The 26118-nt window shown below is 41.4% G+C and overlaps 1 protein-coding gene and 1 long non-coding RNA gene across 2 annotated transcripts; one reads left to right on the top strand and one right to left on the bottom strand.

The window, feature by feature from the left end:
* The first annotated feature begins 2508 nt into the window (after positions 1–2508).
* LOC138881270 (uncharacterized) lies at positions 2509–3243 on the top strand. The gene is made up of 2 exons (XM_070161485.1): positions 2509–2872; positions 3074–3243. Exons 1-2 carry the CDS (start codon positions 2509–2511, stop codon positions 3241–3243), a joined length of 534 nt encoding a protein of 177 aa, XP_070017586.1.
* Positions 3244–19844: 16601 nt separating this feature from the next.
* Positions 19845–24081, bottom strand: LOC138882252 (uncharacterized). The gene is made up of 5 exons (XR_011403732.1): positions 23475–24081; positions 21942–22002; positions 21400–21451; positions 20636–20724; positions 19845–20047 (listed from the first exon to the last, which is right to left on the bottom strand). It is a non-coding gene; the product is annotated as an uncharacterized lncRNA (long non-coding RNA).
* Between the last annotated feature and the right edge of the window lie 2037 nt (positions 24082–26118).

Raw genomic sequence — 26118 nt, forward strand, 5'->3', positions numbered from 1 at the left:
GTATTGGATGCCGCGGTATCTTATAACCTTCTGTTGGGACGACCGTGGATCCACGCGGCCAAAGCGGTGCCATCCACCTTGCATCAAATGGTCAAGTTCGAATGGGACAGACAAGATGTCGTGCTGCATGGGGAAGACACTGTGTGCACCATGGGAGGCGCCATTGTGCCCTTCATAGAAACCAACAGTGACAAAGGTCCCTGGGTTTACCAGATTTTTGATGCAGTATCAGCAAACAAGATTACCAAGGGTGAAAGCATTCCACACCCCAGGGTAGCTTCCGCAACCGTCATGATGGTTTCAGAAATGTTGGGTAATAGGTTTGTGCCAGGAAAAGGCCCGGGGGCTGAGCTTCAGGGGATTGTTCAACCTGTCTCCTTGCCCAAAAATTTAGAGACCTTTGGATTGGGGTTCAAACCAACTGCGGCAGATGTAAAGCAAGCACGGAAGATGAGGAAGAAAATTTGGGTTCTTCCCAAACCAATTCCGCGTCTCTCCAGATCCTTTATTAGGGCAAGTGTCAAGGGGTCACCGGTCCCGAAAATTCTCGGACCATTGATTGGGATGGACGAGGATTTAAATCATAGCTTCGAAAGGCTGTTCGATGATGTCCATGTAATAGAAGTTGGAGAGGGTTCATGCAAAGCAGGCATACAGTTTGGTGGGCCTAAGGCCAATACCAACAATTGGACGATTACTCCTCTTCCTACCCGGGGGGATTCCTAGTAGTAGGCTTTGATTTTCCATCTTGTTTTGTAGATTATTCCAGGGTGTAATCCAAATCTCATTTTATTTTGTAAAGTGTGAACCCTGTTATCCCGCATTTTTAATAAAATTCTCTTTTCTTGTCTCATTTTAATTTTGTTTTGTTCTTTTCTCTTTCTAAATAGTTCTCTTTTTACTGGTTCTAATGACATGGCATGCACAATAGATCTTCGACCTAGTCTAATAAATCAATCTGACTCCGACTTAATCATACAAGATATCGGTTATGATGATGAGTCCGAATATGATGAGGATGAAGCCTTCGAAGAAATAAATCGAGAATTGTGCCAGTTCGAAGAGAAACCCAAGCCTAATCTGAATGACACCGAAGCTGTGAATCTGGGGGATGCAGATAATTTCGGAGAAACCAAAATCAGCATCCACATTGACCCAAACATCAGGGAGGAATTAATCAAAGCCCTCATTGAGTTCAAAGATGTTTTTGCATGGTTATATGATGATATGCCGGGATTAAGCACCGATCTAGTGGTTCACAAATTGCCCACTGACCCGGCATACCCTCCGGTCAAGCAAAAACTGAGGATGTTTAAGATGGATATGAGCGTGAAGATAAAAGAAGAAGTGACCAAGCAGCTGCAGGCGAAAGTTATTCGGGTCACTCGATATCCCGATTGGTTGGCCAATGTGGTGCCAGTGCTGAAGAAGGATGGAAAAATCAGGGTATGTGTCGACTATCGCAATCTCAACAAGGCAAGTCCTAAGGATAATTTTCCATCGCCCAACATCCATATCTTGATCGATAATTGTGCTGGGCGCGAGATCGTATCCTTTGTGGATTGCTATGCAGGATATCATCAGATCCTAATGGACGAGGAAGATGCGGAAAAGACGGCTTTCACTACGCCATGGGGAACTTACTACTACCGGGTAATGCCATTCAGATTGAAGAATGCTGGGGCAACGTACATGCGAGCAATGACTACTGTGTTTCACGACATGATACACAAAGAAATTAAAGTGTACGTAGATGATGTGATCATAAAGTCTTGGCGTTAGGAAGATCATGTAGCAGACCTGAGGAGGTTCTTTCAAAGACTTCGAAGGTATGATATCAAGCTCAACCCGGCCAAATGTGCCTACGGGGTTCCTTCAGGAAAGCTGTTAGGATTCATCGTCAGTCGACGGGGTATTGAGTTGGACCCATCCAAGATCAGATCCATCCAAGATTTGTCACCGCCAAAGAACAAAACAGAGGTAATGAGTCTGTTGGGAAGACTAAACTATATCACCAGGTTCATCGCTCAACTCACGGCGACTTGTGAACCCATATTTTGGCTGCTGAAGAAAGATGCTGCGGTAGACTGGACGGTGGAGTGTCAAGAGGCTTTCGACCAGATCAAAGGGTATTTGTCAAATCCACCTGTGTTGGTCCCACCTAAGCCCGGAAGACCATTAATTCTTTATCTGACGGTCCTGGAGAATTCGTTTGGCTGCGTGTTGGGACAACACGACATTACAGGAAGGAAGGAGCAGGCCATTTATTATCTTATCAAGAAGTTTACAGTATATGAGGTCAAGTACACTCAACTCGAGAGGACATGTTGCGCCCTAACTTGGGTGGCTTAGAAGTTGAAGCACTATTTGTCCTCATATACTACTTATCTCATTTCCCGTTTGGATCCATTAAGGTACATTTTCCAGAAACCTATGCCTACAGGGAGGTTAGCAAAATGGCAAATTTTGCTCACAGAGTTTGACATCGTCTATGTGACGAGGACGGCCATGAAAGCCCAAGCGCTGGCCGACCACTTGGCTGAGAATCCCGTTGATGAAGAATACGAGCCTTTGAGGACATATTTTCCAGACGAAGAAGTAATGCATACAGGTGAGCTGGAATTACCCGATGAACCAAGCTGGAATCTTTTCTTTGATGGAGCCGCAAACGCGAAGGGCGTTGGAATAGGAGCGATACTCATTTCGGAAATAGGACGTCACTATCCTGTTACAGCTCAGCTACGTTTCTATTGTACCAACAACATAGCCGAGTATGAAGCATGCATTTTGGGTTTGCGACTAGATGCAAACATGGATGTCCAGGACGTTTTGGTCTTGGGAGACTCTGACCTCCTGGTGCATCAGATTCAGGGTGAGTGGGAAACACGGGATTTGAAACTCATACCATATCGACAATGTTTGCACGATCTGAGCAAGCGATTTATCACTGGAATTCAGACACATCCCGAGAGTTCATAATGAGGTTGCCGATGCATTGGCCACCTTAGCATCAATGTTACACCACCCCGACAGAATGTATGTTGACCCATTGCACATTCAAGTTCGTGATCAGCATGCTTATTGCAACGTGGTAGAGGGGAAGTGGATGGCGAGCCATGGTTTTATGACATAAAGGAGTACCTCAAGATGGGGATATATCCGGAGCAGGCCACCGGAGACCAAAAAAGAGCCATTCGGCGTTTGGCAAATGGTTTCTTCCTCAGTGGAGGACTGTTGTACTGAAGAATTCCAGACTTGGGATTGCTAAGATGTATAGACGCCGGTCAATTCATGACGGTTATGGCGGAGGTGCATGCTGGAGTTTGTGGGCCACATATGAGCGGATATGTATTGACAAAGAAGATTCTTCGAGCAAGGTACTATTGGCTCACTATGGAGCAGGATTGTATCAATTTCGTGAGGAAATGCCATCAATGTCAGATACACGGAGATCTGATTCATTCTCCGCCGACGGAGTTGCATACAATGTCAGTGCCATGGCCATTTTCCGCATGGGGCATGGATGTCATTAGGCCTATTTAGCCGGCGGCGACCAACGACCATAGGTTCATTCTGGTGACCATCGGTTACTTCACCAAGTGGGTGAAAGCTAAAACTTTCAAGTTAGTAACCGAGAAGGCAGTGGTGGATTTTATTCACTCCCATATCATCTGGAGATTTGGGGTCCCAAAAGTGATCATCACGGATAATGGTGCAAATCTTAATAGCAATTTGATAAGGGAGGTGTGCCAACAGTTTAAGATTACACACCGCAATTCCACCCCATATCGTCCCAAGGCAAATGGAGCAGTTGAAGCAGCCAATAAGAACATCAAGAAGATACTGAGGAAGATGGTAGAAGGATCTAGACAATGGCATGAGAAATTACCCTTTGCCTTGTTGGGTTATCGCACTACAGTCCGGACATCCATAGGTGCAACTCCTTATTTGTTGGTATACGGAACTGAAGCAGTAATACCAGTAGAGGTCGAAATTCCATCCCTCCGAATTGTCGCTAAAGCCGGGATTGACGACGATGAATGGGTCAAAGCTCGACTGGAGCAGTTGAACTTAATAGATGAAAAAAGATTGGCAGCAGTGTGTCATGGCCAGTTGTATCAGAAAAGGATGGCAAGGGCATACAATAAAAAGGTGCGCCCCAGAAAATTTGAAGTAGGGCAGCAAGTATTGAAACGGATCCTCCCGCATCAGATCAAAGCAAAAGGCAAGTTCACCCCAAATTGGCAAGGGCCTTATGTTGTGACCAGAGTGTTATCCAACGACGCTTTATGTCTAACAGATATCGAAGGAAGATGCGTCGACATCACTATCAATTCTGATGCAGTCAAAAGATATTATGCCTAATTTCTTTGATTATGATCTTTATTGGTTCGTTTGTTTGTACTTGGTACTTATTGGATAATGAAATGACGGAGACAATTCTTTCTTCTATCCAAACACTTTTAACCTTTGCTTTCCTCCTTTGAGACTTATTTATTCCTTCATACCCCTCTTTTGGAATCACTAATGGAAAAAAATATATGAAAAAAAAAGAAAAGAAAAATAAAAACAAGATAAAGGTCATAAGAAAAACAGAGGAACAGTGGGAACTACGTTTGACCTGATTCATCAAAGAGGATACGTAGGCGCCTCACGACTCGGTCATAGTGCACCATAAGGTGCATAGTGTGCATAGCTCACATAGTGTAAATATGAAAATCCCGAAGCAAGAAAACTGGGGCAAGGTTTATGTGTTGAAGTTTCAAAAAGGGATGATTCCAAGAGTTGTAGTGTTTCACCCGTCGAAGTCATTTTTGATTTTTTTCTAGCCTTTTTTAAACCCACACAAAACCAACATCAATCTCCAAAAAAGACCTCCCGATCAATATCCGAGAGGTGCCAAGTCAGGCAAATGAAAACCGAGAATAATACACTGATCCCCAACAAAGAAGAGGATCATAAACTGGAAATGAATTGATAGCCGAAAAGAATCCCCAGAAGAGAGAGTCATATCGGCAGCACTCCAGTCCTCCGATGGAAAATAAAATGAGAGAGTCTTATCAGTGAAAACCTTCACAGGCACCATAAGGCGACGAAAGATGAGAGAAATAAAATGAGAGAGTCTTATCGGTAAAAACCTTCATAGGCACCATAAAGCGACAGGAGCTGAGAGAAAGGAGAGAGTCTTATTAGTGAAAACCCCTCGAAGGGAACTATAAGGCGACAAGATAGATTGGCAAAAGGATTCGCATTTGCGAAGAGGTGGGCACCTGTTTATCTCCCGCAAGGGAGGCCATCAGGAAGATTGATTGGTACAAATAGACTGGGTCGATTAATCCGTAATGCACGACCTGATCGTTGGGACCAGTCATACCATTCAGATAAGTTCTTTCTTTTTCTTCTCTCCCAGCATTTGTTCAGAAGGATTTTCTCTTTGTCTATCTTTTTCATTTCTTTGTCTAAAGGACTTTTTCCAGAAATTTGTTTTGAGAAGGATTTTTCAGAGTTTACTACCAGGGGCCAAAATGGTACAAAGCAAAATGCGAAGGGGACCGGCCAAAGCCAAGGCAATAAGACAAAAGACGTTTGTTGCAAAACCAAATGACAAACTGGCCTAGAAAGTTAAGGGGAACATGAAGAAAAGCGGAAAACGACGGTTGAAGGACTTGTGGACCAAGCTCCAAGAAGATCCCCTGCAAGAACATCGATAGATTACGGACCAAGGTCCAAGGTGGTCAGACACCATAGAAAGGGGGAAGGAGGAAGAGAGAATTAATCCGCAGCAAGATAACCCTAATAGTCCTATCCTCAATAACGTTATCCCCAAGTGATAACATATTATGCCCTACAGGGCTGGGGAGAAAATAAACTTTTAAGGGATTAGTTTTGAAGTTGAAGAGGACTCCCACAGCATGTTTTGAAACAAAAGAGCAGGGAAGGGATAAATGGAAAACCATCCCAGCAGACATATCATCCCCAGCAAGCAACTTTATCCCCAACCAGTTTTGGGAGCACAGAGCAAGGGAAAGGGAAAGGAAAATCATCCCCCAGCAGGAGTGACACGATCACTCACCATGTTAAAACTAACAAAACTCTCTTTGATTTCTACAGGAAAATAAAGGTTGATGATGGCAGAAAGACACGCCACAAGGAAGATCACCAAAACCGGGGCAGGAAACTTTCTGCCGTTGTCAAAAAAATTTCTCGGAGGAACGAGGGAACAAATTCAAATATTTTATGTCTTAGTTGAATAGGCGCCCACCTATATAATGAGAGGAATTCTTTACATTTCTATTTTTCATTTCATGTCCTAGGTCACCCACCAGTATAATGCGAGCATACATTTATGTTTTTTATTTCATGTCCTAGGTCGCCCACCAGTATAATGAGGGCATACATTTCCGTTTTTCATTTCATGTCCTAGGTCGCCCACCAGTATAATGAGGGCATACATTTCCGTTTTTCATTTCATGTCCTAGGTCGCCCACCAGTATAATGCGGGCATACATTTCTATTTTCATTTCATGTCCTAGGCGCCTACCAGTATAATGCGGGAATACATTTCTGTTTTTTTCATTTTCTAGGTCGCCCACCAGTATAATGCGGGCATACATTTCTGTTTTCATTTCATGTCCTAGGTCGCCCACTAGTATAATGAGGGCATACTTTTCTGTTTTTCATTTCATATCCTAGGTCGCCCATCAGTATAATGAGGGCATACATTTTCATTTTTCATTTCATGTCCTAGGTCGCCCACCAGTATAATGAGGGCATACATTTCCGTTTTTCATTTCATGTCCTAGGCGCCCACCAGTATAATTAGGGAATACATTTCCGTTTTTCATTTCATGTCCTAGGTGGCCCACCAGTATAATGAGGGCATACATTTCTGTTTTTTTATCCTAGGTCGCCCACCAGTATAATGAGGGTATACACTTTTGTTCTTCATTTCTTGTCCTAGGTCTTCCACCAGTATAACGAGGGAATACATTTCATATTTTTGCATTCAGGCACCCATGTGTATAACGAGAGGAATGCTTTTAAGTCTTATACTTCAGGTCATGAAATCAGTAACACACCGGAAGGCAGAAAGTTACAACAAAAATCCCCGGCATAACAAATTTTGATAAAGAGAGCCGTATCCCCAGATGAACCACCGAAAAGCTTAATGAAGGAAGCCATATCCCCAGCGGACCGAACTAGACAGTGAAAATTGGTATTCAGAGTAGCAAGAGGTTGGTGTCACCCCATCAGTGTTCGGAAGAAAGAACCACCGGAATAGACGCAAGCCGACAAGAAAGCAAGGCGTCCAGAACAAATGAAAGATGGATGGGATCTTGTAATCCATTATCTAGCCCAGCTTCCTGATTTTTCTTTTTAATTTTAAAAGCACGATGTAATAAGGAGATCGGTAAGTCGTAGTAATAGCATGTAGCAGCAGTAACAACAAATCGCAGTCTCATGGTAGTCCCAACTACCAACACTTCCCGAACTACATTAACCTGATTCCCTTTTAGCCAGGGATATGTAGGAAACCTTTGAAGCAAAGGTTCGGTTAAATCTTTTTCAAAACAAAATGCTTCACACGGAGTCTTCCAACTAGCAAAGTCGCTCGTGCCTGCTTACTTTATCTTTGCACGAAAGCTCTTTGTGCTTTCGGACAAAGAGGGGCAGCTGTGAGCACGTGATTTTTGCTTCTCTGAAACTACTCCAAAAGAAATCGGAAAAGAAATAAAACAAGTTACCTTCGGGTACAATTTTGAAGATTTGTGTGACATTTTGATAATTGTTTTGTCTGTAAATGCTCGCCTTGCTTAGTTAAAAAATACAAAAATATATGTTGCATGCATTTAGGAGAAATGGTACATTTAGGAATTAATTAACCATTATTTGGTTTTTAAAAGCGAAAATCACAAAAATAGGCATTTTATTCTATTTTGTTGTCATGGTAATTTTCTTAAATGTTTTAATTCATGTGATAAATGTTGTTAGGTGTTAATTAATATTTGTGTAGTTTAATTTTGGTTTTTAGGAATTTTTGTTTAATTTATAGAAGGAAATTATCGGATTTGGGCCAAAAATTCAACTAAAATCAGGCCCAAACTAATACAATGACCCAGTCCAAAACCAGGCCTTCCAGGGACGCCCCCAAACGATGCCGCATAGGGCGTTTGATCTGAGCCATTCATCCATACTCATCCAATGGTCCACGATCGCGCCCGTAACCCGACCTGCTTACCCGGGTCGACCCAGCCCCTCATTAAAACCAAACGACCCCGTTTCTACACCAAACAACCCCGTCCTGTCCCTCACCAGTTAATACAAGCCGTTGAGATAATTTGATCTAACGGCTCAAGTCAATTGCCACGTCTTGTATATAAGGCCTCCCCCTTTACCCATGCCCCAAACCAAACCCCCCTCCTTCGCATACTGTACACCGTCATCCCAAACACAAACCCAAACCCCCCGTTCCAAACCCTAGCCGCCACCATACACTCTCATCATAAACCCGGCGGCAACGATGCCGGTGACCACCAAATTAACACCCCTGATGCACCCAACCTCCCTGAACACGGATCTGTTACCCCCTTGCCTCGAATCATTCCCCATCGTCTCGAATCTTCGTTTGAAGATTCGAGCAAAACCCCGATCTACACCAACCCACCCCAGATTCACACCAGTCATTACCCTACCCTCACTCGTGACCAAACCAAGCTTGGTTTGGTCCGAATCTACCCACAAACCCTCAAGCCCCTAATCGGAATGTTCAAACCCTAGAACACAAGAATTTTGGGATTCCGGCCAGTTTAAACGAAGGGTTGGGGTCTAATAGACCTTAATCAAAGTGTTCTCGGTCGAGAACACCTCGATTAAAGTCTGTTCGACCTCAAATAGTCAAGTCCAGTCAAAGCTTGGGTCGTTTGTTGTTGAGCTTCTAGAGTAAGTTCTCTTTTTCTTTTCTATTTTTGTTTGAATGTTGTTTGAGTTTGTTAACATGTTTAGTTAGTTTGTTTGGTATTTCTGATGTGTTCTTTCAATTTCCTCCATCTTCGTAAGAGCTTTTTATTTGGTCGATTATTCTTCTGTTTATGTTTGAATACGTATGGTGATATACATGCTCGATTTGATCAGTGTCGTCAAGTGTTCCATTCATGTTGTTCCTCTGTTTTGTGCAAAGTTGTCTGAAGCCATTTGGGACCCTGTTCGTATTAATTGTTTACTCGACTGATTGTTCTATGATATAATTAGTATAGTCGATTAGATAAACGTCGTCGATTAGTTTTATAGGACTGAATGTTCAAATATTCTGATTCGTATAGCTTCATATGATTGATCGAATCATTGTCGTTTAGATAATTGTTTGACATTATCTGTGAATGGTTTGTAGCTGTAGTGTAATAGCTATAACTCAGTTTAGGGCAGCTTAAGTTTGAACTTTCAGAAGTTCAAAATTTCAGGTTGTTGAAGTAAGGTAAAACAGTAATAACCAAGGGTTAACAGGGGTAGTTTGGGGGGTTGAAGGGATCAGAAATGGTTAGTTTAAGTGGACTGACAGTAGGGTACTGAAGTGTGATTAAATTAATACAATAGTGGGAAACAAAACTTGATAGCATGGGATGTTGGTTGAGTATTATAATAGGCCCATACCATTTGAGTAATAATAAAATGAATTGATGGGGGATTAGTTGGGGATTGTCAGCTGCCCATACCATTTGGGGCACGAAACACCTGATAATGAGAAATAAAGGGGTATGGGCAGAGTTGAGGGCTGAAGGGATCAAGGCAACCTGGGGTTTGCCTATATTTTGCCTATAAATAGGCTCATTTAGGTTGGAGTAAGGGGTTGGACATGAGAAATTGAGAGAGGTAGAGTGTTAAAGCTGAAACTTCCACATTAAAGAGTTTGGGTGTTGAAAGATAAAAAGAAAAAGCAAAAACAAGGCTGGTCCTTCAACCTTTAATGGGTCAGTCCAATTTCAGAATAATATAGAGTAAGAGTGTGTTGGATTTTTTGACCATAACAGTCAGAAGCTATTGCTTTTCTGCATCTGTTTCCTTCTCCGCTCAGCTTGTATTTGTTTTGGTGCTGCTGAGCTGCAAACTGGGTCCTTTACTGGTAGAGCATTGTTTCAGTTGAGTTGTTTTTGGTTTTCTGAGTTCACTGGACCTCTGTTTAGCTCAAATATGTTGTTGTTTTTCCTACTGGTTATTATTGGGTTTTTCCCTGCTGGGTTTGTTTGGGCTTCAAAAATCTGACTGCTGGGTTGTTTGCTGTTGATTGCTGCCTTTCTGTTGCTACTGTTGTTGTGTGTGTGTGCTACTGTTGCACTGATCATTCCTCTTCTTCTTTTGCTTTCCCAAATACCAGGTACACCACTGATTCACTGTCAATGCAAGCTGAAAGTTGAAGTATGAATACAAAAAAATGAAGCGTTGAAGCTATTTTTTTTACTGAGTTTTTCGAATCTGTTTCAGCCTGTATATTGAACATTAAAGTTGTATATATAATAGTTCATATCTTCTATTTAGGATAACGAAGGCAGTCATCATGTATAATTAAACCTCGCGTATGGTTACTTAGTATCACCTTATTTGTGTCTGTTGGTAGATAGAAAAGAAGTAAGAATGTAGTAAACAATATCTGGAATGTTAGCTGTGTTTGTGATTAGCTTATCTTCTAACGCATGTTAAGTGTTAAATCGTCCATTGCTAGTTAATCTTACTCCATTTAGCAGGTTGTCTCGCTATAACTTGCAGCAATACCATTAGAATAAAATAATAACAGTTTCCATTTCAACCTTGTAAATATTGGGCCTGAGTCGAATGAACTAACAGGCCCTTATAGGAACGGGAATGGCCCAGGTCCAGCCCATACAGTGTGCGCTGGGCCTGGACCCATGATATCTAAATGACTGCCCAGGCACGTGGTCATATTTCGAATTTGGCAAATCATATTCGGAACCCGACTATAACTAACTTGTAAGCATGTAAATAAAGTTGGACCATTCTTCTTCTTCATTATTAAAGACAAACTCAATAGAAAATATAGTCGCTATAGGACGACCTTTTAAATAAAATGAGATGAGCCTCGCCAAATAAAAAATGCAAATTACGGGGCCCTCAATAATTGGTCATAATAAATACTTAGAATTTGGTATGGATTGTTTAGTGAATTTCACTGCCTTTCCCAAAGATAATAACGCGTTAGACTCTTTAGGCGCGATTTAATTAATCTTACCTTCTTAAACTCGGGTGTGCATTTCATGCAACTCAAATCCAAATCCCAAAACATTGAATAAAAATATGTTCCGGATGACGGGTGCATTTCATGTGATGCAATCCAAAGACATGTTTTCTAAACGATGTTCACATTCCTTAAAAAATATAATGAAAGCGGTAAATAGTTAAAATTTGCACATGAGTTCATAATTATATAAAATTAGATAAACAAGCCGAATGTGACAGTTGAGCGACCATGCTAGAACCACGGAACTCGGGAATGCCTAACACTTTCTCCCGGGTTAACAGAATTCCTTATCCGGATTACTGGTTCGCGGACTGTAATACAGAGTCATTCTTTTCCTCGATTCGGGATTAAGTTAGTGACTTGGGATACCCTAAATCTCCCAAGTGGCGACTCTGAAATAAATAAACAAATTCCGTTTTGATTGTCCTTTAATTGGAAAAACTCCTACGCCTCTCGCGGGGGCGGAAAAAGGAGGTGTGACAGTAGTCGGGTCACATAAATGTACCTCCGAATTTGAAAATTATGTATCACAACTATGTCACGGGAACCGTACCTGTAGCTATGATAATTTTATTATAAACATGCCTAAAGCAAACTACGAATGTTCGAAATATTTTTCTATACTAGTTATGAATGTTCCAAGTCTTTTCCATACTAGTTTTGGCATTAATATGAGGGTCATAGATTATGGGGTTCAACTGTGGATGACACACCTCAATTTATTTTTTTTTAAAAAAAGATTTTACTCAACTAACACAAACTATGGATATTCATATTTAAAATAAATTGAAATTAGGTATCAAGACTACGCCACGGGAACCGTACTCGTAATCCTGATCATTTAATTACATGCCTAAAGCAAACTACGGGTGTTCATATGATTCGCTAGCTTAATATTGACAGTTGTGAATGGGCTTAATAGTTAAGTCCAAATATTCTTCTTTAAACACACAAATAGTTCCCAATGACCATAGTCTGTGACTTGCGTCAGTTCTTTTGATAACAATCCTAAGCACACAGTGCTTGAGGCAAATGCAAACCCTCACTACACAAAAGGTTCTCTGTATGGAACTGTCACGACCCAAACTGAAGGGCCATGACTAGCACCCGACCACACTTGCCGAGCACCAACGTACATTTCATCTAACCTTCATTATTATCTTTTAAGGCTGACGAGATCAATATAAATGGTAGACCTAGATCATGGACAACCAGCAATAAAATATGATGGCATGCATATACATAGCAGGGGATGACCAGACAATCAAGAAACTACATATAAGGTATGAGCTACCACGCTACTATGAAAGACTATACAACAAAAACTAGCCGACAAGGCATACCAAACTATACATGAGCCGACACCTGTCTATGAGCCTCTAAAAGAACATAAGTGTTGCAACATAGCCGGAACAGGGCCCCGACATACCCATAATGTCTATAACAAAAATTGCATACCAAGACCAAGGCAAGTCCGGAGAAGGGATCTCGCCAATCACCGCTGATCTACTGTGGTGGGGGAGCTGTACCTGCCTGTCTATCAGGACCTGCAGCACGACATGCAGCGTCCACAAATAAAAGGACGTCAGTACGAATAAAGTACTGAGTATGTAAGGCAAGGAACCATAAATACGATCAGTAATGTAAGCAAGGATAGAGAATATACAACATGTAACATCTTAGTACCTCTGAGGGCTACTTACATGAAATGCATGATACATATGTATAAATACATAAACCTTTAAAGCATTCGCCTCTGTGGGCATCATCATCATCATATCGTACCCGGCCATAATAGGCTCGGTAGAATCGTACCCGGCCACGTGGAGCTCGGTAAAACCCAACTGATCAGTGGTTGCACAATAGGTGCCGTACCCGGCCAACTATAGCGTGGCTCGGTAGAGTAAAATAGATACATATATATAATGCATGCTCGACTCATGGAATCACATTCTAAACCTTTCGGAGTGACGTAAGGTCGGTATCCTCTGTACACGTTATTAGGACTAAGTCTTCACTATGAACCTTATAAGATTCAGGAAGTATGAACAACATTGATAACATAAGAATAAGAGAAGCAACATTAACATCAATCGTTCCATAAGAGGGAAAACAATGTAAGTACTGCTAGCTTCTAAGAGTAGAGTATCTTTGGAAGCTCGTTCATTACATTATGTACAATCGGAGTCGTGCAAAAGAAGGAAAGGGATAGCCTCACATACCTTGTATATACTGCCCCAATCTCAAGCTATGCAATTGTCAAAACTCCTTAGTCTACAATAAGAGAAACGATACTATCGTTATCATTTAAGCGTCATAACTATTATGTATCGACCACAACCTATTTTACGATGAAACGGACAGCACCTCCCCTATATATATGACCTCACACCATTCAAAACAATCACCAAACAGCCCAAACATCATCAATAATAAACATATTGAGCCTCCCGAAATAGTCCACACACAGCCTAATCACTCCATACATACGACGACCACCGTAGTCGTGTCAAACAACCTGGAAATGTTACGAATAACTATCAGCCCATAAACCTACATATATATGGTGTTTCTCCACACCCTTCCTCCTCCAAAACTCCACAAGATAGTAGTAAAATACGCAGCCCAACAACAACGCAAAACAGTCCACAAAACAATAACACTACTACCAAACCTTTCGATATATATCTCACAAGTTCTAGCTTCAATGGCTTAGCCGCAACTTGGATAATCTTAAATACATATAGAGTAAGAGGTTCCTTACCTTTATACAGAAAGAACAACTCCAATTTGACCTTAAATTTCCAAGAAATATCCCTCCAATGCTGCCACAACAACAAAAAAATGAAACTAGCGATCAATTAGTGTTTTTCGGCACTAGAATCACTTTAGAAGGCTTGAAATCACCTAGGATTAATATTAAGAACATTAGGGAGTATTTACAGAACATATACCCTTTAAAACAACCTCCCACACGAGTTGGAACGACACAAAAATGAGCAACAACAAGAAGAACAAGAGACTTACTAGCGCCACGGAATTCCCGACACTTGATTTGTGTTGTTTGCCCTTTTTTGGGTCTTGAATCTTGAGAGAACCTTGAGAGGATGTTCCTAGGGTTCTAAGTTCTGAAAATAGTGAAAAGAAATGACTAAAAACGGGTTGTGGTCATCCTATATAAGTCCAAATATCTTAAACCGACTTAGTGGGCCCCATAGAGAGGTGCTTGGCGCAGTCTCGCGAAAACGCGAATATCTCTCTACTCCGAGATCGTATCGATGAACGGTTTAATGCGTTGGAAACTAGACTCATAGATCTTTAATTTGGTGGGTAGATCACCCCGTAATTCCTTGTAAATTATGAGAAAAGATTAGAAACATTTGACCTAATGTTTAAGTAAAATTATGAACCTAAGTTGCGACAACTTTTGTCGACTTTTGTTTCATAACTCGTTTGACTTCAAGACTTATGATACGGATATTATATGATTAAAATACCTTAATAAATGACCTCTTGAGTGTATTAAGCACCGCTAGATTACCTGAAAATACGAGTTACAACATCCTTGATTCGTTTAACTTCTAATATTGGTTAATCACCCTTATACACTCTTGTATCACTTAAGACCAATAGGATTGACTTCTTATCATCTCAAAGATAATTCCTTCTTGGATTTATGTTAACTAATATATGGCATGAACTAACACATGTGGATATGGGTTGTAACACCCTCCCCCCCTTAGGAACATTCGTCCTCGAATGTAAGGGTTTAGGGGGAGTTTAAATCACCGTGGATTCCAATGGAAATTTCCGATCAATTTTCCCCTATAAAATGGTCACTAGCAAAACTTGCATGTAATTAAGCCCAACATATGGCTTCACAAGGCTACACAAAGCATTATGCGTATTTACATTATCTACATATCACCATTTTGTATTAAGGAGGAGTATTCTCAAATTATTGCTTACCTCATAAAGCCGTTTCTTCTTCCAATGTATCCTGTCTTCCACCAGCATCCTTGTTATCTTCATTCTGGAATAAGTAAGGGTATTTAGACTTCATCTCCTCTTCTGCTTCCCATGTCATTTCTTCCATATTTTTGTTCCTCCACAATACTTTGACGGAAGCTACATCTTTTGTTCTCAGCTTGCGGACTTGCCGATCTAATATCGCCACTGGCACTTCTTCATATGATAGGTCCTCTGTAACTTGTACATCTTTGATAGGGACGACTCGAGAAGGGTCTCCAATACATTTTCTCAACATAGATACATGGAATACCGGGTGGACAAATTCCAATTCGGATGGCAATTCTAACTCATAAGCAACCTGTCCAATCCGTCGAAGAATTTTATACGGCCCGATATACCTTGGACTCAGCTTACCTTTCTTCCCAAAACGCATAATACCCTTCATTGGTGAGATCCTCAGGAAAACCCAATCACCAACCTCAAACTCTAGATCACGACGTCGGACATCAGAATAAGATTTTTGCCTGCTTTGTGCCGTCCTCAATCGCTCCTGTATCACTTTCACCTTCTCAATAGCTTGGTGAATCAAATCTGGCCCATATAATTCTGTTTCACCGACTTCGAACCATCCAACTGGTGATCTACATCTCCTCCCGTATAGTGCCTCGTATGGGGCCATTTTAATACTGGAATGGTAGCTATTGTTATAGGCAAATTCTATGAGTGGAAGATGATCATCCCAATTCCCCTTAAAATCTAGAACACATGCTCGTAGCATATCTTCCAGTGTCTGAATGGTACGTTCAGCCTGTCCGTCAGTCTGCGGATGAAATGCAGTGCTGAGATTTACTTGTGTGCCTAAACCCTTCTGGAAAGACCTCCAAAAGTTAGCCGTAAATTGAGCTCCTCGGTCTGATATAATAGATATGGGCACACCATGAAGCCTAACAATCTCCTTGATATACAACTTCGCATAATCTTCAGCCGTGTAAGTTGTCTTCACTGGCAGAAAATGGGCACATTTTGTAAGTCGATCAATTATCACCCAGATGGAGTCAAACTTATGATAAGAGCGAGGTAATCCAATAATGAAGTCCATATTAATCACCTCCCACTTCCAGGTCGGAATCTCTATATTTTGAAGCAATCCACCGGGTTTCTGATGTTCTATCTTTACTTGTTGACAATTGGGACACTGGGCCACAAATTCTGCAATAGACTTCTTCATATTATCCCACCAATACTGCTCCTTGACATCATGATACATCTTTGTCGAGCCGGGATGGATGGAATATCGGGATTGATGAATCTCATTCATAATCTTCTCTCGCAACCCTGCCACATTAGGCACACACAATCGGCTCTGGTATCTCAGTGCCCCATCTTTTCCGATCCCAAAAGCCATACTTTTACACTGTTGAATGCTTTCTCTTAATCGTACTAAGATAGGATCTTCATATTGTCGTGCTTTTACCTCGGCTACCAAAGATGATTCTGATGTATTCTGTACAGTAACACCTCCGTCATCAGAGTCTAACAATCTGATTCTCATATTGGCTAGCTGATGAAGCTCTTTAATCAACCCCCATCTACCCGCCTCAATATGTACTAAGCTTCCCATTGATTTACGGCTGAGAGCATCTGCCACAACATTGGCTTTACCGGGATGATACAATATCTCGACGTCGTAGTCTTTCAATAATTCAAGCCACCTACGCTGCCTCAAATTCAACTCTTTCTGCTTGAAGATGTATTGTAAACTCTTGTGATCTGTGTAGATGTCAACATGGACGCCGTATAAGTAGTGCCGCCATATCTTCAAAGCATATATTACTGCAGCCAATTCCAAATCATGGGTTGGATAATTCTTTTCATGCTTCTTCAATTGTCTTGATGCATAAGCAATCACATTCCCACGCTGCATCAATACGCACCCCAAACCTATACCTGAGGCATCACAATATACCACATAATCTTCTGTTCCTTCAGGAAGAGTGAGCACTGGTGCAGATGTCAATCGATTCTTCAGCTCCTGAAAACTACGTTCACAAGTGTCAGACCACTGGAATTTGGTAGCTTTTTGTGTTAACTTAGTCAATGGTGATGATATAGAGGAAAATCCTTCTACAAACCGCCTATAATATCCTGCTAGTCCTAGGAAGCTGCGGACTTCTGATGGTGTTGTAGGTCTCGGCCAATTCTTTACTGCATCGATCTTCTGAGTGTCGACACTAATACCCTCATCAGATATCACATGGCCAAGGAATGCTACTGAGTTCAGCCAGAATTCACATTTGGAGAGCTTAGCATATAACTTACGATCCTGAAGCGTCTGTAATACTATCCGCAAGTGGCCCGCGTGTTCCGCCTCCGAACGAGAATACACTAGAATGTCATCAATGAATACAATCACGAACACATCAAGATAGGGCCTGAATATAGTATTCATGAGATCCATAAAAGCTGCTGGGGCATTTGTTAGCCCGAACGACATCACCAAGAACTCAAAGTGCCCATATCTTGTCCGGAAGGCCGTCTTTGGAATATCTTTCTCCCTAACCCTTACCTGATGATACCCTGAACGTAAATCAATCTTGGAGAAATACTTGGCACCCTGGAGTTGGTCAAACAGGTCATCAATTCTTGGAAGTGGATACTTGTTCTTTATAGTAGACTTATTCAACTGTCGATAGTCGATACACATCCGTAACGACCCGTCTTTCTTCCGCACGAATAGGACTGGTGCACCCCAAGGTGAAGTGCTAGGCCTAATAAAGCCCTTATCCAGCAAGTCCTTCAACTGCACCTTCAACTCTCGCAACTCTGCCGGGGCCATTCTGTATGGAGGAATAGAGATCGGTTGAGTGTCAGGTAACACATCAATGCTAAACTCAATCTCCCTTTCAGGAGGAAGGCCTGGGAGTTCATCTGGGAAAACATCTGGGAATTCGTTGACCACAGGGATTGATTGTAAAGTAGGCGGTTTCGCCTCCACATCCCTAACGCGAACGAGATGATAAATGTAACCTTTTGAGATCATTTTCCTTGCCTTAAGATAGGAAATAAACCTACCTTTCGGTGTAGCAATGTTCCCTTTCCATTCAATGACGGGTTCACCCGGAAATTGGAACCTAACCATCTTCGTACGACAGTCAACATTTGCATAGCATGAGGCCAACCAGTCCATTCCCATTATCACATCAAAATCAACCATTTCTAACTCAAATAAATTTGCCGAGGTTTGACGACTACAAATCATCACAGTGCAACCTCTATATACCCTTCTAGCAATCACAGAATCTCCTATCGGAGTAGATACCGCGAGGGGTTTACTTATCAATTCAGGTTCAATGCCAAACTTATTAGCCACAAAGGGTGTAACATATGATAATGTAGATCCCGGATCAATCAACGCATATACATCATAAGAAAACACAGATATAATACCTGTAACAACATCTGGAGACGACTCGAGATCCTGTCGACCTACTAGAGCATAGGTTCGATTTTGAGCACCACTCGAACTCGGCACTGCACCTCTACCCCTACCACGACCTGTCGACTGCTGAAAACCCCGTGCTGGAGGTCGAACTGATGAGGAAGAACCAGACACAGATCCAGTCGGCTGAGCCATACCATCACCTCCTCTATTAGGACAATCCCGCATCATATGGCCAGGCTGCCCGCACGAATAGCATGCATCAGAACCTCGACGACACAGTCCAAAGTGGGCCTTGCCGCACTGATCACAATGTGGTGTTGGGGGTCTCATCTGACTAGTATCCCTGTGATGTTGCGAGCCAGATGCCCGCGAACTCTGACCTGGACCAGAATAGGATCGATCATATCGAGGCCTCTGAAACTGTGGAGGAGCACTAGCTACAGGTGGCGCCGAACTCCTCGAAAACTGTGGCCTGATGCGGCCTCTGAAGTCATCAGAATACCCTGCAAATCTCGCCCTCTTATGCTGGCCTCTATCCTGCTCCCTAACTGCCCTCTGCTGGCGCTTACGATCCTCTAGGGTCTGGGCATAAGCTTGAATACGGGAAATATCCATGCCCTCCACCAAGGAGGCTGTCGTACACTCATTTATCAGATGTGGTCCCAACCCATTCACGAACATATGCACCCTATCACTCATCTCGGCCACCATATGGGGAGCATACCTTGCCAAAGAATCAAACTGCATACTGTACTCTCGTACACTCATATTACCTTGTCTAAGGTTCAAGAACTTATCAGCTCTAGCTCGTCGTATCTCAACTGGCAAGTAGTGACGAAGAAAGGCCTCAGAAAATTCCTTCCACACAGCTGGAGGAGGGTTCGGACCCCTGGATCTCTCCCAACTATCATACCAGAGAACCGCTAAATCCCGTAGCCGATAAGAAGCCAACTCTACTGTCTCTGTATCACTAACATGCATAACACGAAGTGTACGATGAACCTGGTCAATAAACGTCTGTGGGTCCTCCTTGGGGTCTGATCCGGTAAACACTGGAGGGTCTAAATTAATAAAATCACGAACTCTTGTACTAACTGGTTTCTCAGCAGCACCTGTATTCTGCCTCTGAGCCTGAGCAGCTACCAAGCTAGTCAATAACTGCAAAGCACTCCGCATATCCTGGTCTGGAGTGTCAGACGAAGGAACTGGAGGCGCTGGGTGCCTTCTAATATCCTCTGGAGGAGATGGAGTAGATGAGGTATGAGAGGGCATCTCACTTTGAGCCTCACTTTGTCCTGCTCTGACTTGGGGCACCTGACTGGTACCCTCTCCCGCTGCTGTATCAAGCCGCCTACTAATCGTTTGCTTCCTAGTCGAAGGCATCACTGAAAAAAACAAGGTGAATATTAGAGACAAACACTTACGACTCAACTCTACGCACGATCTAGATTCAGGAAGAAGGTAACAACCCTAGATGTCATGTAGCCTCCTGATTATAAATGTGGCGCGCTACACATCCATAATCAAGACTCTACTAGACACGGCTCATAGACAACCCCTAGGACAGACTTGCTCTGATACCAAGTTTGTCACGACCCAAACTGAAGGGCCATGACTAGCACCCGACCACACTTGCCGAGCACCAACGTACATTTCATCTAACCTTCATTATTATCTTTTAAGGCTGACGAGATCAATATAAATGGTAGACCTAGATCATGGACAACCAGCAATAAAATATGATGGCATGCATATACATAGCAGGGGATGACCAGACAATCAAGAAACTACATATAAGGTATGAGCTACCACGCTACTATGAAAGACTATACAACAAAAACTAGCCGACAAGGCATACCAAACTATACATGAGCCGACACCTGTCTATGAGCCTCTAAAAGAACATAAGTGTTGCAACATAGCCGGAACAGGGCCCCGACATACCCATAATGTCTATAACAAAAATTGCATACCAAGACCAAGGCAAGTCCGGAGAAGGGATCTCGCCAATCACCGCTGATCTACTGTGGTGGGGGAGCTGTACCTGCCTGTCTATCAGGACCTGCAGCACGACATGCAGCGTCCACAAATAAAAGGACGTCAGTACGAATAAAGTACTGAGTATGTAAGGCAAGGAACCATAAATACGATCAGTAATGTAAGCAAGGATAGAGAATATACAACCTGTAACATCTTAGTACCTCTGAGGGCTACTTACATGAAATGCATGATACATATGTATAAATACATAAACCTTTAAAGCATTCGCCTCTGTGGGCATCATCATCATCATATCGTACCCGGCCATAATAGGCTCGGTAGAATCGTACCCGGCCACGTGGAGCTCGGTAAAACCCAACTGATCAGTGGTTGCACAATAGGTGCCGTACCCGGCCAACTATAGCGTGGCTCGGTAGAGTAAAATAGATACATATATATAATGCATGCTCGACTCATGGAATCACATTCTAAACCTTTCGGAGTGACGTAAGGTCGGTATCCTCTGTACACGTTATTAGGACTAAGTCTTCACTATGAACCTTATAAGATTCAGGAAGTATGAACAACATTGATAACATAAGAATAAGAGAAGCAACATTAACATCAATCGTTCCATAAGAGGGAAAACAATGTAAGTACTGCTAGCTTCTAAGAGTAGAGTATCTTTGGAAGCTCGTTCATTACATTATGTACAATCGGAGTCGTGCAAAAGAAGGAAAGGGATAGCCTCACATACCTTGTATATACTGCCCCAATCTCAAGCTATGCAATTGTCAAAACTCCTTAGTCTACAATAAGAGAAACGATACTATCGTTATCATTTAAGCGTCATAACTATTATGTATCGACCACAACCTATTTTACGATGAAACGGACAGCACCTCCCCTATATATATGACCTCACACCATTCAAAACAATCACCAAACAGCCCAAACATCATCAATAATAAACATATTGAGCCTCCCGAAATAGTCCACACACAGCCTAATCACTCCATACATACGACGACCACCGTAGTCGTGTCAAACAACCTGGAAATGTTACGAATAACTATCAGCCCATAAACCTACATATATATGGTGTTTCTCCACACCCTTCCTCCTCCAAAACTCCACAAGATAGTAGTAAAATACGCAGCCCAACAACAACGCAAAACAGTCCACAAAACAATAACACTACTACCAAACCTTTCGATATATATCTCACAAGTTCTAGCTTCAATGGCTTAGCCGCAACTTGGATAATCTTAAATACATATAGAGTAAGAGGTTCCTTACCTTTATACAGAAAGAACAACTCCAATTTGACCTTAAATTTCCAAGAAATATCCCTCCAATGCTGCCACAACAACAAAAAAATGAAACTAGCGATCAATTAGTGTTTTTCGGCACTAGAATCACTTTAGAAGGCTTGAAATCACCTAGGATTAATATTAAGAACATTAGGGAGTATTTACAGAACATATACCCTTTAAAACAACCTCCCACACGAGTTGGAACGACACAAAAATGAGCAACAACAAGAAGAACAAGAGACTTACTAGCGCCACGGAATTCCCGACACTTGATTTGTGTTGTTTGCCCTTTTTTTGGGTCTTGAATCTTGAGAGAACCTTGAGAGGATGTTCCTAGGGTTCTAAGTTCTGAAAATAGTGAAAAGAAATGACTAAAAACGGGTTGTGGTCATCCTATATAAGTCCAAATATCTTAAACCGACTTAGTGGGCCCCATAGAGAGGTGCTTGGCGCAGTCTCGCGAAAACGCGAATATCTCTCTACTCCGAGATCGTATCGATGAACGGTTTAATGCGTTGGAAACTAGACTCATAGATCTTTAATTTGGTGGGTAGATCACCCCGTAATTCCTTGTAAATTATGAGAAAAGATTAGAAACATTTGACCTAATGTTTAAGTAAAATTATGAACCTAAGTTGCGACAACTTTTGTCGACTTTTGTTTCATAACTCGTTTGACTTTAAGACTTATGATACGGATATTATATGATTAAAATACCTTAATAAATGACCTCTTGAGTGTATTAAGCACCGCTAGATTACCTGAAAATACGAGTTACAACATCCTTGATTCGTTTAACTTCTAATATTGGTTAATCACCCTTATACACTCTTGTATCACTTAAGACCAATAGGATTGACTTCTTATCATCTCAAAGATAATTCCTTCTTGGATTTATGTTAACTAATATATGGCATGAACTAACACATGTGGATATGGGTTGTAACAGGAACACTAAAGGAAAAAAATTTGCCTTCTCATTTTTGTTTTTGTTTTTCTTACTTAGATCAAACAACGCAAAAATGATACTCTCTTACTTTTCTTACTAAACAAAGTTGTCCACTCTTAAACTATGGCTATAATCAAAGTTTAATTGGACGGATAATTCTATTGCAGATGATGCAATCGAGAGCCATGACCTTTTATTCAAAGGTCACTTTCTTAAAACCGAAAATAACAACTAAAGAAACCAAAGGCTATGGTCGACTAATTTTAACAAATTTCACTGAAACAAACAACTTGCAAATAAGTGTCTTAAAAAAATCAAGAAGGCTAACAAACGTCACTGTTGGTCTAATAGCTTTAATATGCTAACATAATCAATAATAATAAAAAACATCAAAATACAGAGACATCACAAATAGACTTAAATTCTGATATATTAAACTTAAAACATAAAACGAGATCTAAAGATAAGCAACATTGAAATCCAACATTGATTTTCATAATCAAAAACCTGTCTTCAATAGAGGTGTGTTCTCGTCTAATATGTAACCCAGAATTTATAGAAGAGTACCTGGAAATCACTGATTGCTTAAATGCCAAATAAAAACTAAAAGAACGAAGATGGAGCTCAGCAAATCAGCAATACAATAGCAAACATCAGCAGAATCGAACAACACTTTGAATTTGAGTTCTTCTTAAAAAAACAAAAATAAACGGGGAGCCTCTTATTTCAAATCTTAGTCCCTTTTTTGTGAGAGAGTCGTGGGTGTGTCGAGTGAAGAACAAGAAGGTGCAATAGCTGTTTTTTCTCTTTCCCACTACTGCTGCTGCGTTTTATTGCTGGAAATCGCGGATTTGGGTAAGCATTGCTGGTGTTTTGGGCTGGAATTGGAGATGGAATTTTCCGTGTTCTTGGCTGAGAAGAAAGTGTTTCTGGGCTAAAAGTGAGGAAGAAGAAGAAGGGTCTGTTGAGTGAGAGCGTTGTTCTTATCTAGGTTCTTCAAAGGGGGAGGGCTTCTGATGGTTTTTGATGAAAAATGGAGAAGAAGGCTCCTAACCCCAGATGCGTCGTTGCTCTCTATGTGAAGGAGAAGGGGGTCGCGTTATTTTCTAGGTCTCAGATAGGGGGTGGAATCTGATGTCTTTGTTATCTAGGTTTAGGTTTTAATTAAAGGGGATGAGTTTTGGTTTGGGGCGAATTTGACTTGTTTTGGGCATCTTGAGACTTGGCTCAATTCAAAATAAGACAACTTTCTTTTTCTCTGTTGTTCTTCTTTCTTTCTTTGATTTTAAAAAATATCTAACTGAATTAATTAAACAAGCTAAATAAAATCCTAAATTAGGTTTTACCTTAAATTATTTTGTAAAGTTAATCTTACTTATTTTTACTAATTTAACACTAATTAATTTAAAACTAAAAGTTAAAATGTGGACATGACTATTGTAGTAATTTTTTGTGATTTTTGTTTAATGAATGCAATTAAATTATGAAATTAAATTCCTAAATGCAAATTAAACCGAAATGGCATGAAATTAAAACAAGATAATTTTTATGATTTTTCTATGATTTTAAAATATTAAAAATGCATGAAATGCAACTAAATAAAGAAAACCTTCTAAAATCCCTTAAAAATTATTTTTGGTATTTTTTTAGGAGTTATTTTCATGCACGGTAAAAATTAGGTGCTCACAGCTGCCCCTCTTTGCTCGGAAACATGAAGAGTTTTCGGGCAAAGATAAAGTGAGCAAATACGAGTAATTTTTGCCCATTTGAAATTCCATTTGGAAGCATTTTGAAATTTTTTTATCGAACCTTGGTTCAGAGGTTGCCTACATATCCTTGGCTATAAAGGAATCAGGTCGGTGTAGTTCTGTATGTTTTGGTAGCTGCGACTACCGAGAAACTATGATTTCACTGTTGTTGTTGTTGTTGTTTCTGCTTGCTGAGCTCCTTATTACACCAAAATGAAAAATAAAAAGCTAAACTAGCTAAGCCTATCAACTATGAGTTACAAGATTCCTATCTATAAACCTTCTAAAGCTTGATCTTGAGTCTTGGCAAGTTCTTTTGCAGACTCTTATCTGAATCTTCATGCTCGTTAGCTGCAGCCGCTGGTTCATTCTTCTCCAGCTTTTTGGATCAAGGCAGGATATGCAAAGCTTGTGACTTTGATTATATCTTGAGCAGTCCGCATCTTTTATCCGCTTCTACCCTTAGAGTTCACTTCTTTTCTTGTTTTTCTTTTCTTTTATTTGGATTTAGACTTCTTCTTCTGGTCATCTCAAACCTCGTGCCTTATGGTAAAAACCTGTTCAGGCACCAAACGAACAAACGAACGAAATTTTTCTGCCCCAATTTACACTAGGAAAATTTTGTGAGTTATTGCAAAAAGATATAAACTATTTCTTTATTGAAAGCAATTAAAATCGGGATTGTGTATCCTTGAGAAAAAGAGATTAGGGAGTGGATACCCTATATCTAAAATAAAATCAAATGGGAATCGGAGGCCATAAGTTAAGAAGATTACCAGGTTATGCTGGAAAAATGATCGGGTTAGGCCAGAAAGGCCCATAAGTTATGTCGGGAAGGTCTACGGGTTATGCCGGGAAGGTCATCGGGTTATGCCGAAAAAGGTCCTCGGGTTATGCGGGGAAAGTCATCGGGTTATGCCGGGGATAGTTATCGGGTTATGCCGGAAAAGGTCCTCGGGTTATGCAGGGGAGAGTCATCCGGTTATGCTGAAAAAGTTCCACGGGTTATGATGGGAAAGTCATCGGGGTATGCCGGAAAAGGTCCTCGGGTTATACCGGGGAGGTCTACAGGTTATGCCGTAAAAGTCATCGGATTATGCCGTGGAGAGTCATCGGGTTATGCCGAAAAAGGTCCACGGATTATGCCGAGGAGGTGCACGGGTTATGCCGGGAAAGTCATTGGGTTATGCCGGAAAAAGGTCATCAGGCTATGCCGGGGAGAATCATCGGGTTATGCCAGAAAAAGAACCTCGGGTTATGGCGGGGAAGTCATCGGGTTAAGCCGGAAAAAATTCCTCGAGTTATGTCGGGGAAGTCTTCGATTTATGCTGGAAAGGTCATCGGGTTATGCCGAAAAAGTCATCGGATTATGCCGGAAAGGTCCTCGGGTTATGCCGGGGAAGTCATTGGGTTATGCCGAAAAGGGTCCACGGGTTAAGCCGGGAAAGTCATCGGGTTATGCC

This window comes from Nicotiana sylvestris, chromosome 11 (assembly GCF_000393655.2).
Source record: "Nicotiana sylvestris chromosome 11, ASM39365v2, whole genome shotgun sequence".
In the NCBI taxonomy this organism is placed as follows: Eukaryota; Viridiplantae; Streptophyta; class Magnoliopsida; order Solanales; family Solanaceae; genus Nicotiana; species Nicotiana sylvestris.

What these genes read in the sequence shown, in the direction of transcription:
- LOC138881270 (XM_070161485.1), top strand. Translation starts at nt 2,509, where the DNA reads ATGAAAGCCCAAGCGCTGGCCGACCACTTGGCTGAGAATCCCGTTGAT. An exon ending in CCTGGTGCATCAGATTCAGG is followed by an intron (nt 2,873 to 3,073) that starts GTGAGTGGGAAA and finishes GTTCGTGATCAG; the next exon opens with CATGCTTATTGCAACGTGGT.